The sequence below is a fragment of the Hyaena hyaena genome, unplaced genomic scaffold, assembly GCF_003009895.1.
Source record: "Hyaena hyaena isolate Hyena2069 unplaced genomic scaffold, ASM300989v1 scaffold_426, whole genome shotgun sequence".
NCBI lineage: Eukaryota > Metazoa > Chordata > Mammalia > Carnivora > Hyaenidae > Hyaena > Hyaena hyaena.
In genome coordinates, this window is record NW_024081061.1 from 1,372,866 (window position 1) to 1,395,496 (window position 22,631).

At 38.1% G+C, this 22,631-nt stretch overlaps 1 protein-coding gene across 13 annotated transcripts in view; it reads left to right on the forward strand.

The window, feature by feature from the left end:
• The window catches only part of LOC120245652 (ankyrin repeat and KH domain-containing protein 1), a 138,049-nt gene that overhangs the window by 102,313 nt on the left and 13,105 nt on the right, over positions 1-22,631 (forward strand). For all 13 annotated transcript variants that reach the window (XM_039252772.1, XM_039252773.1, XM_039252775.1 and 10 more), the window contains 11 exons: positions 1,060-1,202; positions 1,930-2,143; positions 3,618-3,793; positions 4,003-4,165; positions 6,673-6,768; positions 7,240-7,356; positions 13,259-13,433; positions 14,620-15,076; positions 15,444-15,590; positions 17,873-18,022; positions 18,178-19,790. In XM_039252772.1, the coding sequence (XP_039108703.1) occupies positions 1,060-1,202; positions 1,930-2,143; positions 3,618-3,793; positions 4,003-4,165; positions 6,673-6,768; positions 7,240-7,356; positions 13,259-13,433; positions 14,620-15,076; positions 15,444-15,590; positions 17,873-18,022; positions 18,178-19,790 (3,451 nt within the window). The remainder of the gene's footprint in view (positions 1-1,059; positions 1,203-1,929; positions 2,144-3,617; positions 3,794-4,002; positions 4,166-6,672; positions 6,769-7,239; positions 7,357-13,258; positions 13,434-14,619; positions 15,077-15,443; positions 15,591-17,872; positions 18,023-18,177; positions 19,791-22,631) is intronic.

The window sequence follows — 22,631 nt, forward strand, 5'->3', positions numbered from 1 at the left end:
AATTTGTTGGCATATAATTTTTCATAGTATTCCCTGATAATTGCTTGTATTTCTGAGGGGTTGGTTGTAATAAGTCCATTTTCATTCATAATTTTGTCTATTTGGGTGCTCTCTCTTTTTTTTTTGATAAGTCTGGCTAGAGGCTTGTCAATTTTGTTTATTTTTGAATAACTCTTGGTTTCATTGATCTGTTCAATTGTTTCTTTGGTCTCTATGTTGTTTATTTCTGCTCTAATTTTTACTATTTCTCTTCTTCCACTGGGTTTAGGGCGTTCTTATTGCTCTGCCTCTAGTTCCTTTAGGTGAGCTGTTAGATTTTGGACTTGTGCTTTTTCTAATCTCTTGAGATGGGCCTGGAGAGCAGTGTACTTTCCTCTTAAGACTGCCTTTGCCGCATCCCATAGATTTTGAATTGTTGTGTTTTCATTTTCATTTGTTTCCATATATTTTTTAATTTCAACTCTAATTGCCTGATTGGCCCATTCATTCTTTAGTAGGGTGTTCTTTAACTTCTATGTTTTTGGAGGTTTTCCAGACTTCTTCCTGTAATTGATTTCAAGTTTCAAAGCATTATGATCTGACAGTATGCATGGTATGATCTCAATTCTTTTATATTTATTGAGGGCTGGTTTATGTCCCAGTATGTGATCTATCTTGGAGAATGTGCCATGCGCACTTGAGAAGAAAGTGAATTCCCTGGCCTCAGGATGTAAAGTTCTAAATATATCCGTCAGATCCATCTGGTCCAATGTGTCTTTCAAGTCCATTATTTCTTTAGTGATTTTCTGTCTGGTTGACCTATCCATTGCTGTTAGTGGAGTATTAAAGTCCCCTGCTATTAGTACATTCTTATCTATAAGCTCAAAGCTCCAAATTCCTTGATATAGAATTTAATCCAGTTATCTAGTTGTAATTGCTGATAGTTGAATATTAGGGCATAATTAAAATGGCAGATATCCAGACAAGGAAGTTAACAGGTTCCATTTCTCTGTGCTTCCTTCATTATAAGTTGAACTCTTGTTTTTAACTGAATTTTTGTGTTTATATTTTACTGTGTAGGTTGTAGACTTGCTGCTGGCTCGAGGCGCAAATAAAGAACACAGGAATGTGTCTGATTATACACCATTGAGTCTAGCTGCATCTGGAGGATATGTTAATATCATTAAGATTCTGCTTAATGCTGGGGCAGAGATTAATTCAAGGTATCTATCTTCATTTTATTATTCATTATTAGTACATTACTACCCAGGGGTTAAATGTCTTCCTCTATATATCTGGACAGATATAATTTTTAATTAAGAAAGTATTAAAGTCAACTCTAACTAAAAGTTAAAAATTTTTTAAAGATAGTACTAAAATTACAAGACCAACAATTATTCCTATAATGTGCTTATAAGTAATCACAGCACAGCTTATTTCAGAGTGCTAACATGGCTATTTTTAAAGAGGTCTTATCTTGGAAACTACTTCGTTATGTGTTATTGGAAGTTTATAGCCTCTAAATAGGAATTATGTTTTAAATTGTGAGATTTTCCAGGGTGCTTGGGTGGTTCAGTCAGTTAAGCCTCTGACGCTTGATCTCAGCTCAGGTCATGATCTCACGATTCATGAGTTTGAGCCCTGCATTGGATTCTATGCTGATAGCATGGAACCTGCTTGTGATTTTCTCTCTCTCTCTTTCTCTCTTTCTGCTCTTCCCATGCTCTCACTCTCCCTCAAAATAAATAAACAATAAAAAATAAGAATGTATAAATAAGTAATAGTGAGATTTTTGTATTCCTAACTAGTAGTCTATACAAATAAAATTTACATTGGTGTTAGAAATCTTTCATTTTACTGAATAATTTTCATCTTTTTTATTCTCTATGCTTTCTAAAAAGCAATAGGCAACATATTACCTTACTTTTCTAAGCACATTTCTCCCTTTAGGACTGGGAGTAAACTAGGTATTTCTCCCCTGATGTTGGCTGCCATGAATGGACACGTTCCTGCAGTGAAACTGCTGCTTGATATGGGTTCAGACATTAATGCCCAAATAGAGACCAATCGGAACACGGCTCTCACTTTGGCCTGTTTTCAAGGCCGAGCAGAAGTCGTGAGTTTGCTTCTGGACCGAAAAGCCAATGTTGAACATAGGGCAAAGGTAAGCATTTTATAACTTGTCAAAAAATAGCATAGCATCTCAACTCAAATTGAATGTGCTGTTTTAAATTGTTGTAAGTTAAAACTGACATCCCATGGCAGCACCAGGGAACTGTGCTACATATAGTGAGTGGTGAGTGACACATTCTTATCATTCATGACTTTTATTAAGGAAAATAAAGTAGAATCAGCATATTTTCCAACCTCAGCCTTGAATAGCTCTCTGTGAATCCTCCAGTTTGCAACTTTTAAATGTAATAAGATATTTTTGTAGTAAGAGTATTTTGTAGAGTTCCTTTTTTTAAAGGTAAGTTCAACACCCAACATTAGGCTAAAACCCACAACCCTGAGATCAAAAGTTGTATATTCTACCAACTAAGCCAGCCACGTGCCCCATAGAGTCCTTTAGTGTAGATTTTAAGGAACTACTTTAATGAGGCATGTGCCTACCGTTGATAAAAAAAACCAATCAAAAAATTACTGCATAGATTATAAAATTAGGAGAGCTAAAATCTAATCTGATCATACACATTCTGACAATTTCATGCGTGTCTGGCATTTAGAAAGGAGTTGGTAAATCAGTGTTTTTAATTTTTTAAATTTCTATGCTTAGAATTATTAGGTACTTACAGCCCTAGAAAAGTGTAGCTTATGTAGACTTCATCATAATCACACAGTGAATGGTCAACTCTTATAGTCATTTCAAATTTAAAAGGTTAGGATGAAATTCTCATATTTTCTCTCTGAACTGCATTAGTTATGTTTCTTGAAATTTAATATAACATTTACATTTTTAATCTATTAAATTAGGGAGTGTAGTTTTCCTCAAGTTTTTCATAGCACAAAGAAAAATGAGCTCTTCCTGTTATCCAGTTTATCTTTTTGTATTATGTGCATTCAGTGTGTCCCAATTATCTATTAGATGTCCTAGAGAAACCCATATTACTTTGGAAATCATACCAGTAGGAAATATCTCTTGGCAAATGTTTTGGAGACTAATGAGCAAAAGACATCTATGTATAAAATTTAAGAAGTGCTGTTTTAGTCTATTTCTCCCAAGTTTGAATAGGATTGAAAGAATTTATCCAGAGTTATTTAGCAAACTAACATTTTCAGATAGATATTTTAAACAAAAGTTTCCCATTGAACAATGATGTGGCTTATTTAATTTTCATTTAATTCATTTTTCATTATCTGTATTCATTGCACAGAGTAGTTATTGTCTCATGTATAAATTTATAACAGTATAGAAGTTATGAAATTGTTTTTTTATATGCGGTGGTATAAGTCAGTTCATTCCAGATGGCTCACTCTATTCAACTATTTTCATTTGCTTTTCGTGAAATTGAAGACCGAATATTACTTAGCTCTTTTGTGAGAGAAAATCAGAAATAGAATCCACTTATAAGTCAGTTGTTTCAGTCTGCTAAAAATAATTACATTACTTAACTTGCATAAATTTTTGGTTTAAACAGACTGGTCTTACCCCCTTGATGGAAGCTGCTTCTGGAGGATATGCAGAAGTTGGAAGAGTTCTCCTTGATAAAGGAGCAGATGTCAACGCCCCCCCTGTGCCTTCCTCAAGAGATACTGCTCTAACAATAGCAGCAGACAAAGGTCACTACAAATTTTGTGAGCTCCTGATTAATAGGTGGGTACATTTTATGTTTATATATAGAAGTTTTTGTGATCATTTTTACTTTTCAGCACCGTTACAGTCAGATTGTTTTACTTTCTTGACATTTTAAAGAATGGATTCTTTGCATGCTATTTTATAGAATATAAAAGACAAATAGAGAAATAGAAAGTCACCGTCTCCTCATAGGAAACAAGCTATACTAACATTCTTTGGTTTTATAGAGGAGCCCATATCGATGTTCGAAACAAGAAGGGAAACACACCACTTTGGCTGGCATCCAATGGTGGTCACTTTGATGTGGTGCAGTTGCTAGTGCAAGCAGGTGCCGATGTGGATGCAGCAGATAACCGGAAGATCACACCTCTTATGTCAGCGTTTCGCAAGGTAAATTTATATGGGAGAAGAAAGCTAACATGTAATCATTTTTAACTAAATCTCAGTTGAAGCCATGTGAGAAAAATAAACTGCTCTTGGAGAATAGACTGTATTTCCATACATGAATCACTGTTAATCTTTCCACTCTCTTTGTGGCCAAATCTAAGAGCTATGTGGTAGTTCTCTATAAGGAACTTTGTTAAAGCCCTTGGCGTCTCGACTAGTTTTGTCATTTTGTATGTAAAACACGAGAATTAAGTATGCAGATGAATGTCTTCTCTACCTAAAAAGGAGTAGTCTCTTTCATAGAAACTTACTATGCCTTGTATATATGTTAAGGGTAGCTTGTCTGCTCTATTTTTAAAAGCTTTCCCACTACAATTTTGATAAAGTATGAAACCACTTACCATGGCTTACAAAGCCCTGCAGGATGTGGTTCATGCCTGCCTTCCCAAACCAGTCATTTATGCTACCCTTCACCTTTGCTCACTACACTTCAGCGGCTGGCCTCAAATGCACTATCTTTTTAACTGCCAGAGGGCCTTTGCTAGGAGTTTTCTCTCAATTGCTCTTCACTGGCTCATTTCTGCTCATCTTTGAGCTCCTATTTTTTATTTTATTTTATTTTATTTTTTATTATTTTATTTTTCAAAGCTGATTTATGTATTTTGAAAGAGAGTACACATGCATGAGTGAAAGTGGGAGAAGGGCAGAGAGAGAGAAACAATCTCAAGCAGGCTCTATGCTGTTAGCACAAGCCCACTGCAGGGCTCGATCTCACAAACCCTGAGATCATCACCTGAGAGTTGGAAGCTTGACTGACTGAGCCACCCTGGTGCCCCAGCTCCCGTTTTATTTTATTTATTTATTTATTTATTTTTATTTTTTTACAAATAGTTTATTGTCAAGTTGGTTTCCATATAACACCCAGTGCTCATCCCCACAAGTGCCCTCCTCCATGCACATCTCCCCCCACCCCCCCCCCACACCCATCAGTCCTCAGTTCTCTGTATTCAAGAGTCTTTCATGGTTTGCCTCTCTCCCTCTCCCCCACTATTTCCCCCCTTCTTCTCCCCCTTGGTCCTCCGTTAAGTTCCTCCTAATCCTCCTATACGTGCAATCATATGGTATTTGTCTTTCTCTGCCTGACTTATTTCGCTCAGCGTAACATGCTCAGGGTCCATCCATGTTGCTACACATGGCCAGATTTCATTGTTTCTCATTGCCATGTAGTATTCCATCGTATAGATAAACCACATCTTCTTGATCCATTCGTCTGTTGATGGACAGTTAGGCTCTTTCCATGTTTTGGCTATTGTTGAGAGTGCTGCTATGAACATTGGGGTACATGTGGTCCTATGTATCAGCACCTCTGTATCCCTTGGGTAAATTCCTAGCATTGCTACTGGCCCCAGCTCCCATTTTAAATGTCACTACTTAGAGAGTCCTTCTCTAACACTCAACCTGAAAAGGTCCACTTGTTCCTTTTTATAGTACCCTATTGTTTTCCTTATACCAATTTGTAATTATATATTCAAATATGTATTTACTTTTTTAATGCTTATCTCCCCAGTTAGACTGGAAGATCCAGGAAGACCAAGCTTTATGACTATCATTGTTTATACACATTGTTTAGCATAGTGCCTGACACATTAATGTGTGTTTAGGCATCCCTAAATAGCTATTGAATGAGAATGGTGTAAATTTTAGGTCTTAAAAAAAAATCTTGGGGGTGCCTGGCTGGCTCAGTCAATGGAACCTGTGAGTCTTGAATTTAGGGCTATATGTTTGAGTTCCATGTTTGGTGTAGAGATTACTTAAAAAATAAAATCTTTTTAAAAATCTCAAAACATTTTCTAGACTTAATTCTTTGTTCAGTTTTTGCCCTTTCCTTTTAATTGAGGTATCGTTTACATATAGTGAAGTATGCAAACCAGAGGTGCATAGTTTACTGAGTTTTGATAAATGTATACACCTAGGTAACCCACACCCTATAAATTCATAAAATACTTCTGTAATCCTAGGAAGTTCTGCCATGCACATTCTCAGTGAATTCCCTGCCCTAGAGGCAATGACTTTTCTGATTTTTATCACCATCAGACTAATTGTGGAAGATGTTTTAGAACTTGGTAGAAAGGAAAACTATGTAAGTTTGGTTATATTGAAGTATATGATACTTAGAATTTGGACCCAAAACATTGTTTTGCAATGTAGAACATCTCTCTGTTTTAGGACCTATTTCCCTTTTATATAAAGGTTCATTTCACAATGCCAATTTTTATTAATACACTTATTCTAGGAAGCACTTGTTTTCTACAAAAGGTTTTCCTTTTTCAGTGAGAAATGCTAAGTTAAATTTAGGAAAAATACCTGGACATGTTGTTTTTATTTTCATAATTTCAGTGTTTAGTAAACGATCTGGAAGTATCATTACACTTTTTACTCTTAAGTTTTTAAGCATATGGGCAAATTTTGAAGGAATTCGTCTGTGCATTTTTTTCTTGTACTTCCCACAGGGTCATGTAAAAGTTGTTCAATATTTGGTGAAGGAAGTCAATCAGTTCCCTTCTGATATTGAATGCATGAGATACATAGCAACAATTACAGATAAGGTAGGTTCACTATACTATCAAAACACATTTGTATTCTTTGTGGAATTAGATGCCAAAGTGTGCAGTTAGCAACATGCTTTTTGTCCTCTATGAAACTGACCACCTCATCTGTCTGTGCTTTAGTCTCTCTGTTTGCAAATGGAGAATGGATATAATTTTTAAAAATTATTTTGAGGATTCCTTACTGTTATAGACTATATTTACAGTGAATATGGCTAAAGTTTATTACTAGACTGTTAGCCTGATTAGAAAGTTTTCTAAGAATACAAATTTTTTAAGAAATAGTGCCTTTTTGTCTCATGAAGGATTGATAAATGACGACAGTTAAAAGATTGCTTATATTTGGCTCAATGAATTTTCAGTTGTTTGGGCTTTAAGCCCTGAACTTCGATGTGCTCATCAACTCAAGTTTTATTTGGCCTGTTTATGTTATATATTCCTCTATTTATATAATTCCATTTTCCAATGTAGGAACTCTTGAAAAAATGTCACCAATGCGTTGAGACAATTGTGAAGGCTAAAGACCAACAGGCTGCAGAAGCGAATAAGAATGCAAGTATTCTTTTGAAGGAACTTGATCTGGAAAAGGTGAGTAGGAAAAGTAATTTTTCTGTGGAGGGGCACCTGGGTGGCTCAGTCAGTTACCCATCGGACTCTGGATTTCAGCTCAGGTCCAGATCTCAGTTTATAAGATCGGGCCCCACATCAGGCCCCACTCCACACTATCAGTGTGGGATTCTCTGTCCTTTCTCTCTGGCTCTTCTCATCTCTTTCTCAAAATTAGACAAATAAAAAAAAAATTGTTGAAAATTTGTTGGAATAACTTTACCCTTCTTATGACCAATAATATTAATATCTCTTTCAAAGGATGTGATTAATATTGTCAAATTACCATCAATTTTTTTATTTTGATCTCTTGCTCTTAAAAAATATTTTGAATCATAAAAGTGAGAGATTAGTTTTCAAGCAGATCAGTTTACCAAATGACATTATTACATAGCTAGTTTTAACAGTAGTGTGTGAAAAAAATTTAGTAAAACATTAGAAACCTTTTGCTAATTATAATATATATGCTATAAGTGGTTTATTAGAACCTCCCTCAAAGAGTAAGTGTCTGAGGGGTGCCTGGGTGGCTCTCTCAGTTAAGCATCTTACTCTTGATTTCGGCTCAGGACATGGTATCCAGGTTTGTGAGATCAAGCACCTCTCTGCCCTATCATATCAAAGCTTGGGATTCTCTGCTCCCTTTCTTTCTCTGCCCATCCCCTGCTCATGTGCTCTCCCAAAAATAAAGAAATAAAACATTAAAAAAAAGAGTAAGGATCTGATATCCTAGGATGTGTGGTATAATGAAAAAGGTTTCAAAAACAAGATTCCTTATCTGAGGTTCAGTCTGCTTACCTGGAAGAATGAGGATGTTGCTGAGGATATTGCATTAAAAGAACAAATAACATGATCAAGTAGAGTTATTTTAGGTATACAAGAGATAGCTTAACATGAAGATATTTTGTTGATGATTAAAAGAAATATTATTTTCAGAGATGCTAAAATTTTGAAACCTATTCTTAGTTTAAAAAAAACAAAATACAAAAAAATCCTTATAAGAACAGAAGAAGATATTGCTTACAAATCAATGAGAAAAACATAACTTGCCCAGAATAAAAAATGATCATTTGAATGGGTAATTCACAGAAAAAGCAATACAAATGTTACATTTTTTTTTTTTCCAGATTGGCAAAGCTTAAGCTTTAATGATTTGATAATAGCTACTGATGGCAAAGGTGTGGAGAGATTAGCACCCTAGTGAATGACTTTTGATGTGTGGTGCAAATTACTAGAGGTATTAATGGAAACACTTTTACAAATAAACTAAAAGGTGGTTACCTGTATCCATCTATTCCACTACTAGACAAATGCTCAAAGATGTGAACTTAGAAGGACATACATTGCTGATAATAGAGGGAAACATGTAAATCTTAAAGTCTTATTATTAGAGAATTAAATAATTGTTAGTACCTCCATGATAAACTTGATTACAATTAAAATCAGAAGGGAAAAAAAGTTATATTGATTTTAAAATAAAGTCAAGTTCATAGATGACTACTAAGGCACCTTTCATGTCTATAATGTTGATTTTTGTGTGACTACGCAGCGATATGGTACTCAGTTCCCTAAATAGCTAGCCAGTTTGTTCTCAGGCAAACAGAGTGAGGAAATTCAGTATTTAGCTAAATGTTCAATGTCTTTTTTCAATCCTTTCTCATTTACATAAGATATTAGCAAACTTTTTCTATAAAATCCCAAATAGTAAATAATTTAGGCTTGGCAGAAAATATGTTATTTGTCATACGTCGACATCTTTGCTGTTGGAGCACAAAAGCAGCCATAGGCAATAGGTAAATGAACAAGCATGGCTGTGTTCCAGTAGAACTTCATGTATCAACACTGGAATTTGAATTTTATATAATCTTCGGGGCACCTGTGTGGCTCAGTTGGTTAAGCGAATGACTTCAGCTCAGGTCATAATCTTACTGTCTATGGGTTAGAGCCCCTTGTCAGGCTTTGTGCTGATGGCTCAGACACTAGAGACTGCTTTAGAGTCTGTGGTCCTTTCTCTGCCCCTCCCCCTTTCATGCTCTGTCTCTCTCTAAAAAGTCTTTTCATTTTTTTTAACCATTTAAAATATGAAAGCCAGGGGCGCCTGGGTGGCTTAGTCGGTTAAGCATCCAACTTTCGCTTAGGTCATGATCTCGCGGTTCGTGGGTTCGAGCCCCGCGTCGGGCTCTGTGCTGTCTGCCAGCTCAGAGCCTGGAGCCTATTTCAGAGTCTGTGACTCCCTCTCTCTCTGACCCTCCCCTGCTCACGCTGTCTCTCTCTCTCTCCTAGAAATAAAAATAAATAAATAAAATAAAATATCAAAGCCAGTCATATCTTTTAGGCCATCAAGCACAGCAGTTTGGATTTGGTATTCAGGCCATAATTTGCCAACCTCTGATTTAGATAAATGAAAATGTCAAAGAATACTCAATTTATGCCTCAAAATGATAAATTATAGTGTTGAGGAAAATGCTTTACTTGATTACCATAGAAGGATGAATAACTTGATGTGATTTCTTCGTGCTTCAAACTCTCATCATGATGTTAGGCAATTTACTACCATGCTTTCCTTTCTGGAAAAAAAACAACATTTTCTAGTACTAATCACAGAAAATCTAAAAGTGATCAGAATTCTATAGATGGCTTAAAAAAATTCTATAAGGTAAAAAAATAATATTTACAATAGCTTCTGGTTAATATTTTTTTCCTTAAATACTTTATTGTTAAGTTGATTTCCATATAACACCCAGTGCTCATCCCAACAAGTGCCGTCCTCCATGCCCATCACCCCCCATCACCTCTCCTCCACTCCCCCTCAGCCCTCAGGTTGTTCTGAGCATTCAAGAGTCTCTCATGGTTTGCCTCCCTCCCTCTCCCCAACTATTTTCCCCCTTCTTCTCCCCCATGGTTCTCCGTTAACTTCCTCCTAATCCACCTATATATGCAAATATATGGTATTTGTCCTTCTCTGCCTGACTTATTTCGCTCAGCATAACACCCTCTAGTTCCATCCATATTGCTACAAATGGCCAGATTTCATTCTTTCTCATTGCCATGTAGTATTCCATTGTATAAATATACCACATCTTCTTGATCCATTCACCAGTTGATGGACACTTAGGCTCTTTCCATGTTTTGGCTATTGTTGAGAGTGCGGCTATGAACATTGGGGTTCATGTGCCCCTATGCATCAGCACCTCTGTATCCCTTGAGTAAATTCCTAGCAGTGCTACTGCTGGGTCATAGGGGAGTTCTACTGTTGAAGAACCTCCATACTGTTTTCCAGAGGGGTTGCACCAGCTTACATTCCCACCAGCAGTGTAGGAGGGTGCCTGTTTCTCCACATCCTCTCCAGCATCTAGAGTCTCCTGATTTGTTCATGACTGGCATGAGGTGGTATCTCAGTGTGGTTTTGATTTGTAGTTCCCTGATGAGGAGGGACGCTGAGCATCATTTGATGTGTCTGTTGGCCATCTGAATGTCCTCTTTGGAGAAGTGTCTATTCATGTCTTCTGCCCATTTCTTCACTGGATTATTTGTTTTTCATATGTGGAGTTTGATGAGTTTCTTATAGATTTTGGATACTAGCCCTTTATCTGATATGTCATTTGCAACTCTCTTTTCCCATTCCGTCATTTGCATATTAGTTTTATTGATTGTTTCCCTTGTCTGGTTACTATTTTTATAGTGAAATGTTTTAGTATGTTATAAAGATCATGACAGCTAAATTTTAGTCAAGTAAGTAGATGCTGCATAAATGTCCATTCAACTCACCTATCATACAATTCACCCATTTAGAGTAAACACTTAAGGGGCCCCTGGGTGGCTCAGTGGGTTAAGCATCTGACTCTTGGTTTTCAGTTCAGGTCATGATCTCATAGCTTGTGAGTTCGTGCCCCACATTGGGCTCTCTCCTCACAGCATGGAGCCTGCTTAGGATTCTCTCTCTCTCTGTCTCTCTCTCTCTCTCTCTCTGTCTCTCAGAAACAAATATATAGAGGCTCCTGGGTGGCTGTTGGTTAAGCGTCCAACTTCGGCTCAGGTCATGATCTCACAGTTCGTGGATTTGAGCCCTGCATTGGGCTCTCTGCTGACAGCTAGCTCAGAGCCTGGAGCCTATTTCAGATTCTGTATCTCCTTCTCTCTGACCCTCCCCTGCTCATGCTGTCTCTCTCTCTCTCTTTCTCTCTCTCAGAAATAAATAAAAAACATTAAAAAAAAAAAACAAATAGTACAATTGAGGGGTGCTGGCTGGCTCAGTCAGTAGAGCATGCAACTCTAAATCTTGAGGTCGTAAATTCAAGCCCATGCTGGGTGCAAAGATTACTTCAAAAAGTAAAATATAAAAATATTTTAAAATAAAGTATACAATTCAGTGGCTTTTAGCACATTCAGAGTTGTGCATTCATCACCACAGCCAATTTTAGAATGTTTTTACTGCCCTAGAAAGGAACCCTACACCCTTTGGGTGTCACTTCCTTTATTCAATCCCTCCATCCTAGGTAACCACTAATCTGCTATTTGTCTTAATGGATTTGCCTCTTCTGGGCATTCCATATAAATGGAATCATACAGTATTTGTTCCTCTGTGACTGGCTTCTTTCACTTCATGATGTTTTCAAGGTGCAAACATGTTGTCACATATATCAGCACTTAATTTCTTTCTATTCGTAAATAATATCCCATCTCTCTCTCATACACACGCACACACGCACGCGTACACATTTATCCATTCATTAGATGATAGATATTCAGGTTGTTTCTACTTCATAAGTATGTAAGTTTTTCTTTCTTTTTTTTTAAATATGGACCACTTCATGAGTTTGCATGCTATCCTTGTACTCATCTTCTCCATATCGTTAGAAGGTTTCTAGCATGTGCTACCAAAGTGAGCACAGTGTACAAGTTTTTGTATGAACGTTTTTTCATTTCTCTTGGGTGTGTATGTGTGTGTATATATATATATGAATGGAATTGCTAGAGCATGTGGTAATTCTATGTTTAACCATTTGAGGAGCTGCCAGATTGTTTTCCAAAGCAGCTATACCATTTTACATTCCTGCCAACAGTGTTTAAAGGTTTTAATTTCTCCACACCCTCACCACTATTTGCTATTATCTATCTTTTTGAGTATAGCCATCTAATGGGTATGGAGTGGGTATCTTATATGAATTTGATTTGCTTTTCCTTAACATCTAGTAGATACTCAGTATCTGTCTTCATATGTTTTGGCTACTCATAAATGTTGTTTAATAAATTAGAAAAACATTAAAAACTTTTTAAATATATATTCCTTCAGGAAATGTGTGTTCAGGTCCTTTGTGTATTTTTTAATTGAATTATATTTGTCATTTCATTATTATATCATAAGAGATCTTTATTCTTGATACAAATCCCTTACCAGATGTATGATTTGAAAAAAAAAAATTTTCCCATCTTATGGGTTATATTTTTACTTTGTTGATGGTTCCTTTGAAGCACAAAAACTTTTAACTTTGTTGATGTCTAGTTTATCTATATTTTTCTTTTGGTGCCTTTATAAATGTGTTTTGAGATTGACATCCATGGGAAGCCTCATGTATCCAAAGCAAAAATACCCATTCTTTATTTTATTTTATTTTTTTAATATTCATTTTCTTCATTTTGAGAGAGAGAAAAAGAGCATGAAACAGGGAGGTGCAGAGGGAGGGGGGGAGATAGAGACTCCCAAGCAGGCCCTGCGCTGTCAGCATGAACCCAAACACGGGCTCAAATCACAAACTGTGAGATCATGACCTGACCCGAAATCAAGAGTTGGATGCTTAACCAACTGAGCCACCCAGGCGCCTCAGCCATTCTTTATTTTAAATAAGTGTATTATTGGTGAAATGATATACCTGCACTTAATTTTCAGTCAAGAGAGGAGAGCAGAAAGCAGGCTCTTGCAGCTAAAAGAGAAAAAAGGAAAGAAAAGAGAAAAAAGAAAAAAGAAGAGCAGAAAAGGAAGCAGGAAGAAGATGAGGAAAACAAACCTAAGGAGAATTCAGAACTACCAGAGGATGAAGATGAAGAGGAGAATGATGAAGATGGTAAGAAATGACTCTTTCAAATTAGTGGTAAAATTCTGTTACCGCTTCATTTTGAGTACTTTTTACTCGAATTAATTCTAGTTAGATATTTAGTACTTCCATCTGAAATTGACAATTGGCTTTCATAGTAAATATTTCTAAATAATTTACATTGTAAAGTGGTAGAGAAAAACAGAAGGGGGAAAGTCAAGCATGTAACTTCAAGTTCAGTTGTAATTTAAGTTCCCTTGTAAAGTATTAAGTATGTCCTAAGTGTGATACAGTAGAGATTTGCCAGCTTCTGTCCAGGTTCTTCCCTATCCTTCCCTCACCCATTTGAAAACTGGGGAGAGACCCAGTTCCTCAATAAATTTTGAGCTAAGATGTGGGCTCAGAGCTATACAGGTTCATTATTCTCAGTTGTTTTTTTGTACATTCTAGCAGTGTTTGTAGTAGGCAAATAATTGTTCTCTGTTTGAATGCTATTTCTAAAATACTATCTGAAAATTTCCCTGAATTTAACATTTTAATTTAAATTCCAGTTTGTTAACATAAGTGTAATATTAGTTCCAGATGTACAATTTAGTGATTGAACACTTCCACACATTACCTGGGGCTCATCACAAGTGCACCCTTTAATCCCCATTACCCATTTAACACATCCCCCCACCCACCTCCCCTCTGATCACCATCACTTTGCTTTCTATAGTTAATAGTCTGTTGGTTTGCCTCTCTTTTTTCCCTATGCCTCGTTGTTTTGTTTCTTAAATTCCACATGTGAGTGAAACCATATGGTCATATTTCTCTGACTTATTTTGTTTAGTATAATACTCTCTAGCTACTAACTCAAAGACATCCATGCACCCCAGTGTTTAGACCAGCATTACCTACAATAGTCAGACTGAAAATTGCCCTGAATTCAAACTATATTGGGATTTTTGGTTAACTCATGAGACTAACACCTCAGATCTTAAGAATGTTATGATATAAGGTGCACCTGGCTGACTCACTCTTGATCTCAGTGCTTTGAGTTCAAGCCCCATGTTGGGTTTAGAGGTTACATAAATAAATAATCTACTGAATAATGATGAAAGGAAAGTATGACTTAAGAAACTGAATTATTCTGAATTATTATGTATATCTTGTTACAACTTGTTTTTGAGATCTGTGGCTCTCTGCGTGATTTTTCTCCTTTTACTAATTTCAGTGGAGCAAGAAGTTCCCATAGACCCTCCTAGTGCGACCACCACCACCACCATTGGAATCTCTGCAACATCTGCAACATTTACAAACGTGTTTGGGAAAAAAAGGGCCAACGTGGTGACAACCCCCAGCACCAATCGGAAAAATAAGAAGAACAAAACAAAGGAGACCCCTCCTACCACGCATTTAATATTACCAGAACAACATATATCCTTAGCACAGCAGAAAGCTGATAAAAATAAAATAAACGGAGAACCCAGAGGTGGTGGTACAGGTGGGAATAGTGACTCCGACAACTTGGACAGCACAGACTGCAACAGTGAGAGTAGCAGCGGCGGTAAAAGCCAAGAGTTCAATTTCACCATGGATGTGAATTCCTCTAGTGATAGGAGATACCCCTCACTGCTTCTCCATTCACAAGAAGAAAAGACAAGTAATGCCGCTTCCAAAACTCAAACACGGTAAATTTTCTGATTTGTTCACTCTCTGCCCACCTTTCCTTTCTCATGCCTGGTACAACAATTTGAAGTACATGTTTTTAGCACAAATTATGTTAAACAATGTAGGGCTACCACATCACCTGTCTGCAATACTCAGAACTGAAATTCACTAATGTCACAATCACATGCACGTTGTACAATGAGATTTTTTTAGAGATTTTTAAATACTAACGTAGATGATGAACTCTTTGTCCTATTTCTGCCTTTCTGAATTGTTGATAATTTGATGTGCCAAATTTTAATTCAAATATTTTGGCGTAACTTTGTCTATAAATGAATAGTCTCTTGAGTTTCTATCTTAAAATGTGTTTTAATTCTTTCTTCTCAGACCTGAAGGTGAAACAAATACTAATTCCTTATCAACAAGCTACAAGTCAGTGCCATTGCCATTAAGTTCTCCTAACATAAAGCTGAATCTGACTAGCCCCAAAAGGGGACAGAAAAGAGAAGAAGGGTGGAAAGAAGTTGTACGAAGGTAAGTAGAATTAGTCTTATCTTTTTAACTGTCATAGACCATGCAGGTTCTATCTAATGAGGTAGTTACCCAGTTCATTAATGAATAATTTGAATGTGGTTATTATTTGTGCCACACTAAGTCCAGAGTAGGCCAAAGTAAAACGAGACACAATATGTAAATTTTGCACGTATATTTTATATGACACAACTTATGTTGGCTTTACGATAACAAAAAATGTTTTTTTAAAACATAGCATTTACCAGACACGCCATACAAACTGGTCACAAGCTTCTTAAAGGGAAGATTCTACACTTAGACTTTGCCAGAGAACAGCATATCCTAAAGAACTATTTAGTCGCTATTAACTAGTGCACTTGCTATCCCCATAAGGGGGGAAAGGAGCCCATAAAATTAAAATAGGGATGCCTGGGTGGCTTAGTAGGTTAAGCTTCCGACTTTCGCTTAGGTCATGATCTCGTGGTTCGTGGGTTCGAGCCCCGCGTCAGGCTCTGTGCTGACTGCCAGCTCAGAGCCTGGAGCCTATTTCAGAGTCTGTATCTCCCTCTCTCTCTGACCCTCCCCTGCTCACGCTGTCTCTCTCTCTCTCTCTCCTAGAAATAAATAAAAAAATTCTTTTTAAATTAAAATATAATTACCTTCACCCTCAAAAAAGGGAGAAAAAAAGAAAAGTACAGTAAAACCTTGGTTTGAGAGCATAATTCATCCCAGAAACATGCTTGTAATCCAAAGCACTTTATATCAAAGCAAATTTCAAGAACCATTGGCTCAGTTGTGATCATGTGACATTTGGCATCCCATACTACTCATATGCCATGACATCCCTCATTTAAAGTTAAAATTTATTTAGAAATGTTTGCTCATCTTGCAGAACACTCGCAGACCAAGTTACTCGCAATCCAAGATTTTACTGTACCTTCAGTCACTGTGTTTATATTTAAACCAGGATGAGAGAAATGAATAAAAGCAGATAGGCCACTGCTTTCAAGTGTATTATACAATCCAGATGATACTTTTTTTTTTAATGTTTTTTATTTATTTCTAGGAGAGAGAGAGACAGCGTGAGCAGGGGAGGGTCAGAGAGAGAGGGAGTCACAGACTGAAACAGGCTCCAGGCTCCGAGCTGGCAGTCAGCACAGAGCCCGATGCGGGGCTCGAACCCACAAACCGCGAGATCATAACCTAAGTGAATGTCGGACGCTTAACCGACTAAGCCACCCAGGCACCCCCCAGATGATACTTTTAGCCTCTGTTCATAGTTTACAACAGGGAATCAGGACAAGATACACATATGCTAATGTATGTTAAGTCATATTAAATCACCAAACGACTTAAATATCTGGGCTTTTATTCTGTATTGTTTCTAAAGTTTGTAGCCATTATGTAAACAGAAAGAAGTCTTGGCAGAATAGGAGGAATGATACACACTTGATGATCAGATTGATTTAAGTGTTACTCATGGCATATAGTCCAGCCTGTGCTCTGGTTTTCAAAATATCTGAATATATTCTTCCCAGCATTAAGATGATAAATTTTGATCATGAAGAGTATTTTAAGGGCTGCCGTTGACATTCTTCTAGACAGAATAGTTAAAGTTTGAAGGTCCCTCCCTGAAAAGGGGAATCCTGGGGCCCAGCATTGAGCACTTGAAAATAATGGGTGTCGTTCTCATCTGGTTCCGCTTGACTTAAGAAGTGCCCCTGCCAGCAAACACTAGGTTTCTTTGATAGTCCTTAGGGACAGCCAGGCCATCTTATTAGATCCCAAGTCAGCCTTTGGTCATCTCTTGGCTCTGCTCAGCTCACATGTAAGTGGGAGTCCCAGGTTCCACTTGTGAGTTGCTTTTTTGTGTAGTTCAAATATGAACTGCACTTATACTTATTATTGCTAAGTATAAATTACTGATATTGATAATCTGGCCTCTCTTACTTGGTATGAAGTTTAATAGTATTTATGCATTCTTTTAATTTAGAAAAAGTCAGTACATATGGTCATTGCCAGTTCGTTGTTGTATTCAACGAATATGGTGTTATTTTCACCAGATTTGAACCCTAGATCATGAGTTATATAAAATATAATTTTGTCTTAAATGACAAAGTAATAATTTACTTTCACTAAATTAAATTCAGTATGAGAGGAAATCAGTTTCTAAAACAAAAACTAATAGTAATCTCCCCTTTAAGATTTGAGACATAGTATTCTACATGAACATACTGGCTGAGACATCTTTTTAAGTAAAGACATTTGTCTTCATAAGCTCATATGTAGTCTTCATTTTATAGGTCAAAGAAACTGTCTGTTCCAGCTTCCGTGGTTTCCAGGATAATGGGAAGAGGAGGATGCAACATCACTGCAATACAAGATGTTACTGGTGCCCATATTGATGTGGATAAACAAAAAGATAAAAATGGCGAGAGAATGATCACAATAAGGTAATTGTGAAAAATGTGTATTTTTAAGCGGATATTAAATGTTTTTAGAAGCATACTTGTGTTAGGTAGGGTATCATCAAGAATTTTCTGGTTAAAATTAACTGTGTTTTTATGTCTTTGATCCTGTTTTTATGTTTTGTTTGTTTTCTCCCCAGGGGTGGTACGGAATCAACAAGGTATGCGGTTCAACTTATCAATGCACTTATTCAGGATCCTGCTAAGGAACTGGAAGACTTGATTCCTAAAAATCATATCAGAACACCTGCCAGCACCAAGTCCATCCATGCAAACTTCTCATCTGGAGTAGGCACCACATCAGCTTCCAGTAAAAATGCATTTCCTTTGGGTGCTCCGACTCTTGTAACGTCACAGGCGACAACATTATCTACGTTCCAGCCCACTAATAAACTTAACAAGAATGTTCCCACAAACGTCCGTTCTTCTTTCCCCGTTTCTCTACCCTTGGCTTATCCCCACCCTCATTTCGCCCTGCTGGCTGCTCAGACTATGCAACAGATTCGGCACCCTCGCTTACCCATGGCCCAATTTGGAGGAACCTTTTCACCCTCTCCTAACACTTGGGGACCATTCCCAGTGAGACCTGTGAACCCTGGCAACACAAACAGCTCTCCAAAGCATAATAATGCAGGTCGCCTACCGAACCAGAACGGGACTGTCTTACCCTCAGAGTCGGCCGCACTAGCTACTGCCAGTTGTCCTATCACTGTCTCCTCCGTAGTTGCCGCCAGCCAGCAGCTGTGTGTGACTAGTACCCGGACTCCTTCATCTGTCAGAAAGCAGCTGTTTGCCTGTGTGCCTAAAACAAGCCCTCCAGCAACAGTGATCTCTTCTGTGACGAGCACTTGTAGTTCCCTGCCTTCTGTTTCCTCTACGCCTGTTCCCACCGGGCAGGTTCCCACCACCTTTCTGCCTGCAAGTACTCCTCAAGCACAGCTTTCTGCACAAAAGGTGGAGCCTTTCCCTGCTGTGCCACCCCCCAAAGAGAAGACGTCCACACAGGAGCAGCCCATGGCCAACCTGTGCACCCCATCTTCAACTGCAAATAGTTGCAGTAGCTCTGCCAGCAACACCCCAGGAGCTCCAGAAACTCACCCATCCGGTAGCCCCGCTCCTGCCTCCGCTACCACACAAGAGGAGGCACAGCCATCCAGTGGATCTGACTTAAGTCCTATGTCAATGCCTTTCGCATCCAACTCAGAACCTGCTCCATTGGCTTTGGCATCACCCAGATTGGTTGCTGCTGATAATCAGGACACCAATAACTTACCTCAGTTAGCTGTACCAGCACCTCGAGTTTCTCATCGAATGCAGCCCAGAGGTTCTTTTTACTCAGTGGTACCAAATGCAACTATACACCAGGATCCCCAGTCTATTTTTGTTACAAACCCGGTTCCTTTGACACCACCTCAAGGCCCACCAGCTGCAGTGCAGCTTTCGTCTGCCATGAACATTATGAATGGCTCTCAGATGCACATTAACCCAGCAAATAAATCCTTGCCACCTACCTTCGGCCCGGCCACACTTTTCAATCACTTCAGTAGTCTTTTTGATAGCAGTCAGGTGCCCGCTAACCAGGGTTGGGGAGATGGTCCACTGTCCTCACGAGTTGCTGCAGATGCCTCTTTCACTGTTCAGTCAGCATTCCTGGGTAACTCAGTACTTGGACACTTGGAAAACGTACACCCTGACAACTCCAAGGCACCTGGCTTTAGACCACCTTCCCAGCGAGTTTCTACTAGTCCAGTTGGTAAGTAATTATAACTGTTAATGCGGTTCAGCATGGGGCTCTTCAGCATAATTGAATCCTACAAGATAATAAAGCAATTATTTTGTAGATCATATTGCCTGATCTTAAAGAAATAAGACTGTGTCGGGGTGCCTGGGTGGCTCAGTCGGTTAAACCTCCAACTTCAGCTCAGGTTGTGATCTCATGGTTTGTGAGTTTGAGCCCTGTGTTGGGCTCTGTGCTGATAGTGTGGAGCCTGGAACCTGCTTCCAGTTCTGTGTCTCCCCTTTTCACACTCGCTCTCTCTCAAAAATAAATAAACATTTAAAAACTAAAAAAAATTTTTAAAAAGAAAGAAGACAGTGTCATAAATACCAAAGACCCTTTAATGATTGCCATTTGAGGTGGCAGCAGTCTAGCTGTAGAGAAATCACTCATATAAAATAAGCTGCTTTATATGATCTATCTGATATTTCTGTCCCTCACAGCAAGGAGGTTATACCTTATGTCAGTCCATTTTCTTTTTTTTCTTTATGGTTTATTTATTTCCGAGAGAGAGAGAGAGACAGTGTGAGCAGGGGAGAGCCAGAGAGAGAGAGAGGGAGGGAGCACAGAATCTGAAACAGGCTCCAGGCTCTGAGCTAACTGTCAGCACAGAGGCCAACACGGGGCTCGAACCCACGAGTCGTGAGATCATGACCTGAGCCGAAGTCAGACACTTAACTGACTGAGTCACCCAGGCACCCCTGTCAGTCCATTTTCTAAGACATGATATAATGATATTAAGAAAAAGGGACTCATAGGATACTTTGAGGATTCCAAATTTATAGACATTTTTAAAAGCACCATGAATGTTTGCATTTCTCAGATTGAAAAAGTTTATGTTACAGAGGTATTTAGGTACCAGTCCACAACCTACATTATTCTTTGAAATATTCTACAATATTTCAGTCTTGGCTGCTCAGACTGAATATTAATATTATTGTTAGAGATCCAAGCACTTGTGGGCTCCTCCTGTAAAAAGACCAACTTAGCTCTTTGGTTTCTCAAAATTACAAATTAGCTCCTGAGGCATTATAAGAAAGATGTAGATACATATGAGTCTAATGTTGACTTGGAGATATTTAGAAAACCAGTCTTTTCTCCAGAATCTAAGAGCCAAATTTGAGTCTAATCTGCACTATTCTGAAAAACAAATTAGAAATTGCATGTGACTGAGAATGGCGTAAGAACCTCTGTTGCCTCTTAGCATTTTTCTTCCAGCTAGAAAACTGTCTTTTGTAGCCCATCCTTCCTTGTTCATTATAAACTGACCTATGGTCTTTAAAATTTAGGAGTTTATGGATATGGTGTAGCCTTAATTTTCATCTCAGGTATGCTTTTATTTACATGTCTTTTCAGGAAAACAGCCGTTCTATCATCTTTCTTTCTTTTTTTAATGTTATTTATTTTTGAGAGAGAGACAGAGCATGAGCGGGGGATGGGCAGAGAGAGAGGGTAACACAGAGTCCGAAGCAGGCTCCAGGCTCCGAGCTGTCAGCACAGAGCCCGATGCAGAGCTCAAACCCACAAACCGTGGGATCATGACCTGAGCTGAAGTCGAACACTTAACCGACTGAGCCACCTAGGTACCCTGTGTCATCTTTCAAGTAAATATATATAAGCTCACATAAGATCAACTATGGTCCAAATGTTCTCTAGGATTTTTTTTCTTCATTTTTTTATTTTATTTTTTTTTTTAATGTTTTATTTATTTCTAGGAGAGAGAGAGAGAGAGAGACAGCGTGAGCAGGGGAGGGTCAGAGAGAGAGGGAATCACAGACTGAAACAGGCTCCAGGCTCTGAGCTGGCAGTCAGCACAGAGCCCGACGCGGGGCTCGAACCCACGAACCGCGAGATCATGACCTAAGCGAAAGTCGGACGCTTAACCGACTAAGCCACCCAGGCGCCCCTATTTTTTCTATAACTAGGTATTTGTTTTCACTTTTTATTTGGAGGAAACTAATAGAGATTTTCAAAGACCACAGGATGAAAGAACTCATTGGCAGTGTTCGGGCGATCAGAGTAGAAAGCATTTATCTTTGACTTGACTGGCACTAATATGTGAATTCCAAGTACATTAGCCAGTTTGACTTCAGAACTCTCATTCTCGTGTTTGAAATCCTTGCATTCGCATACTACCGTCTAGAAGATGTACAGATTTTTAATTTCTAGGGGAAAAAATCAAGGAAATCAGCCATCTAGTTTGGCCTTATATTTTTTCCCTTTTTTTAAATTTATTTTTGAGAGACAGAGAGAGACAGACCATGAGCAGAGAAGGGCAGAGAGACCGGGAGACACAGGTTCTAAAGCAGGCTCCAGGCTCTGAGCTGTCAGCACAGAGTCCAATGCGGGGCTCAAATCCACGAATTCTGAAATTATGACCTGAGCCGAAGTCGGACACTTAACTGACTGAGCCATGCAGGTGCCGCAGCTTGGCCTTATATCTTTACTGCCTATATGGTTTCTTCTGTTGATCCTTTTCTTTCATGGATATAATTTACTCTCTTGGTTGTTTTACAAGTAAGAAATAATAATACTGAAGAAAATAATGAAGGATGTGGAGAAATTGGAAACCTCAAATAATGCCAGTGGAAATTCAAAGTGATATAGCAACTTGAAAAAAAATTTTTGATAGTTCCTCAAAAAGTTACACAAGCATAGCATACAATCCAGTAATACCACTCTTATGTATCCCCAGGAGAAAACATATCTACACAAAAAGCTGGTACACAAATGTTCATAGCAACATAATAGCCCAAAAGTGGAAAGAGCCCACACCGTCCATCAACTGATAAATACTAAACAAAATGTAGTATATTG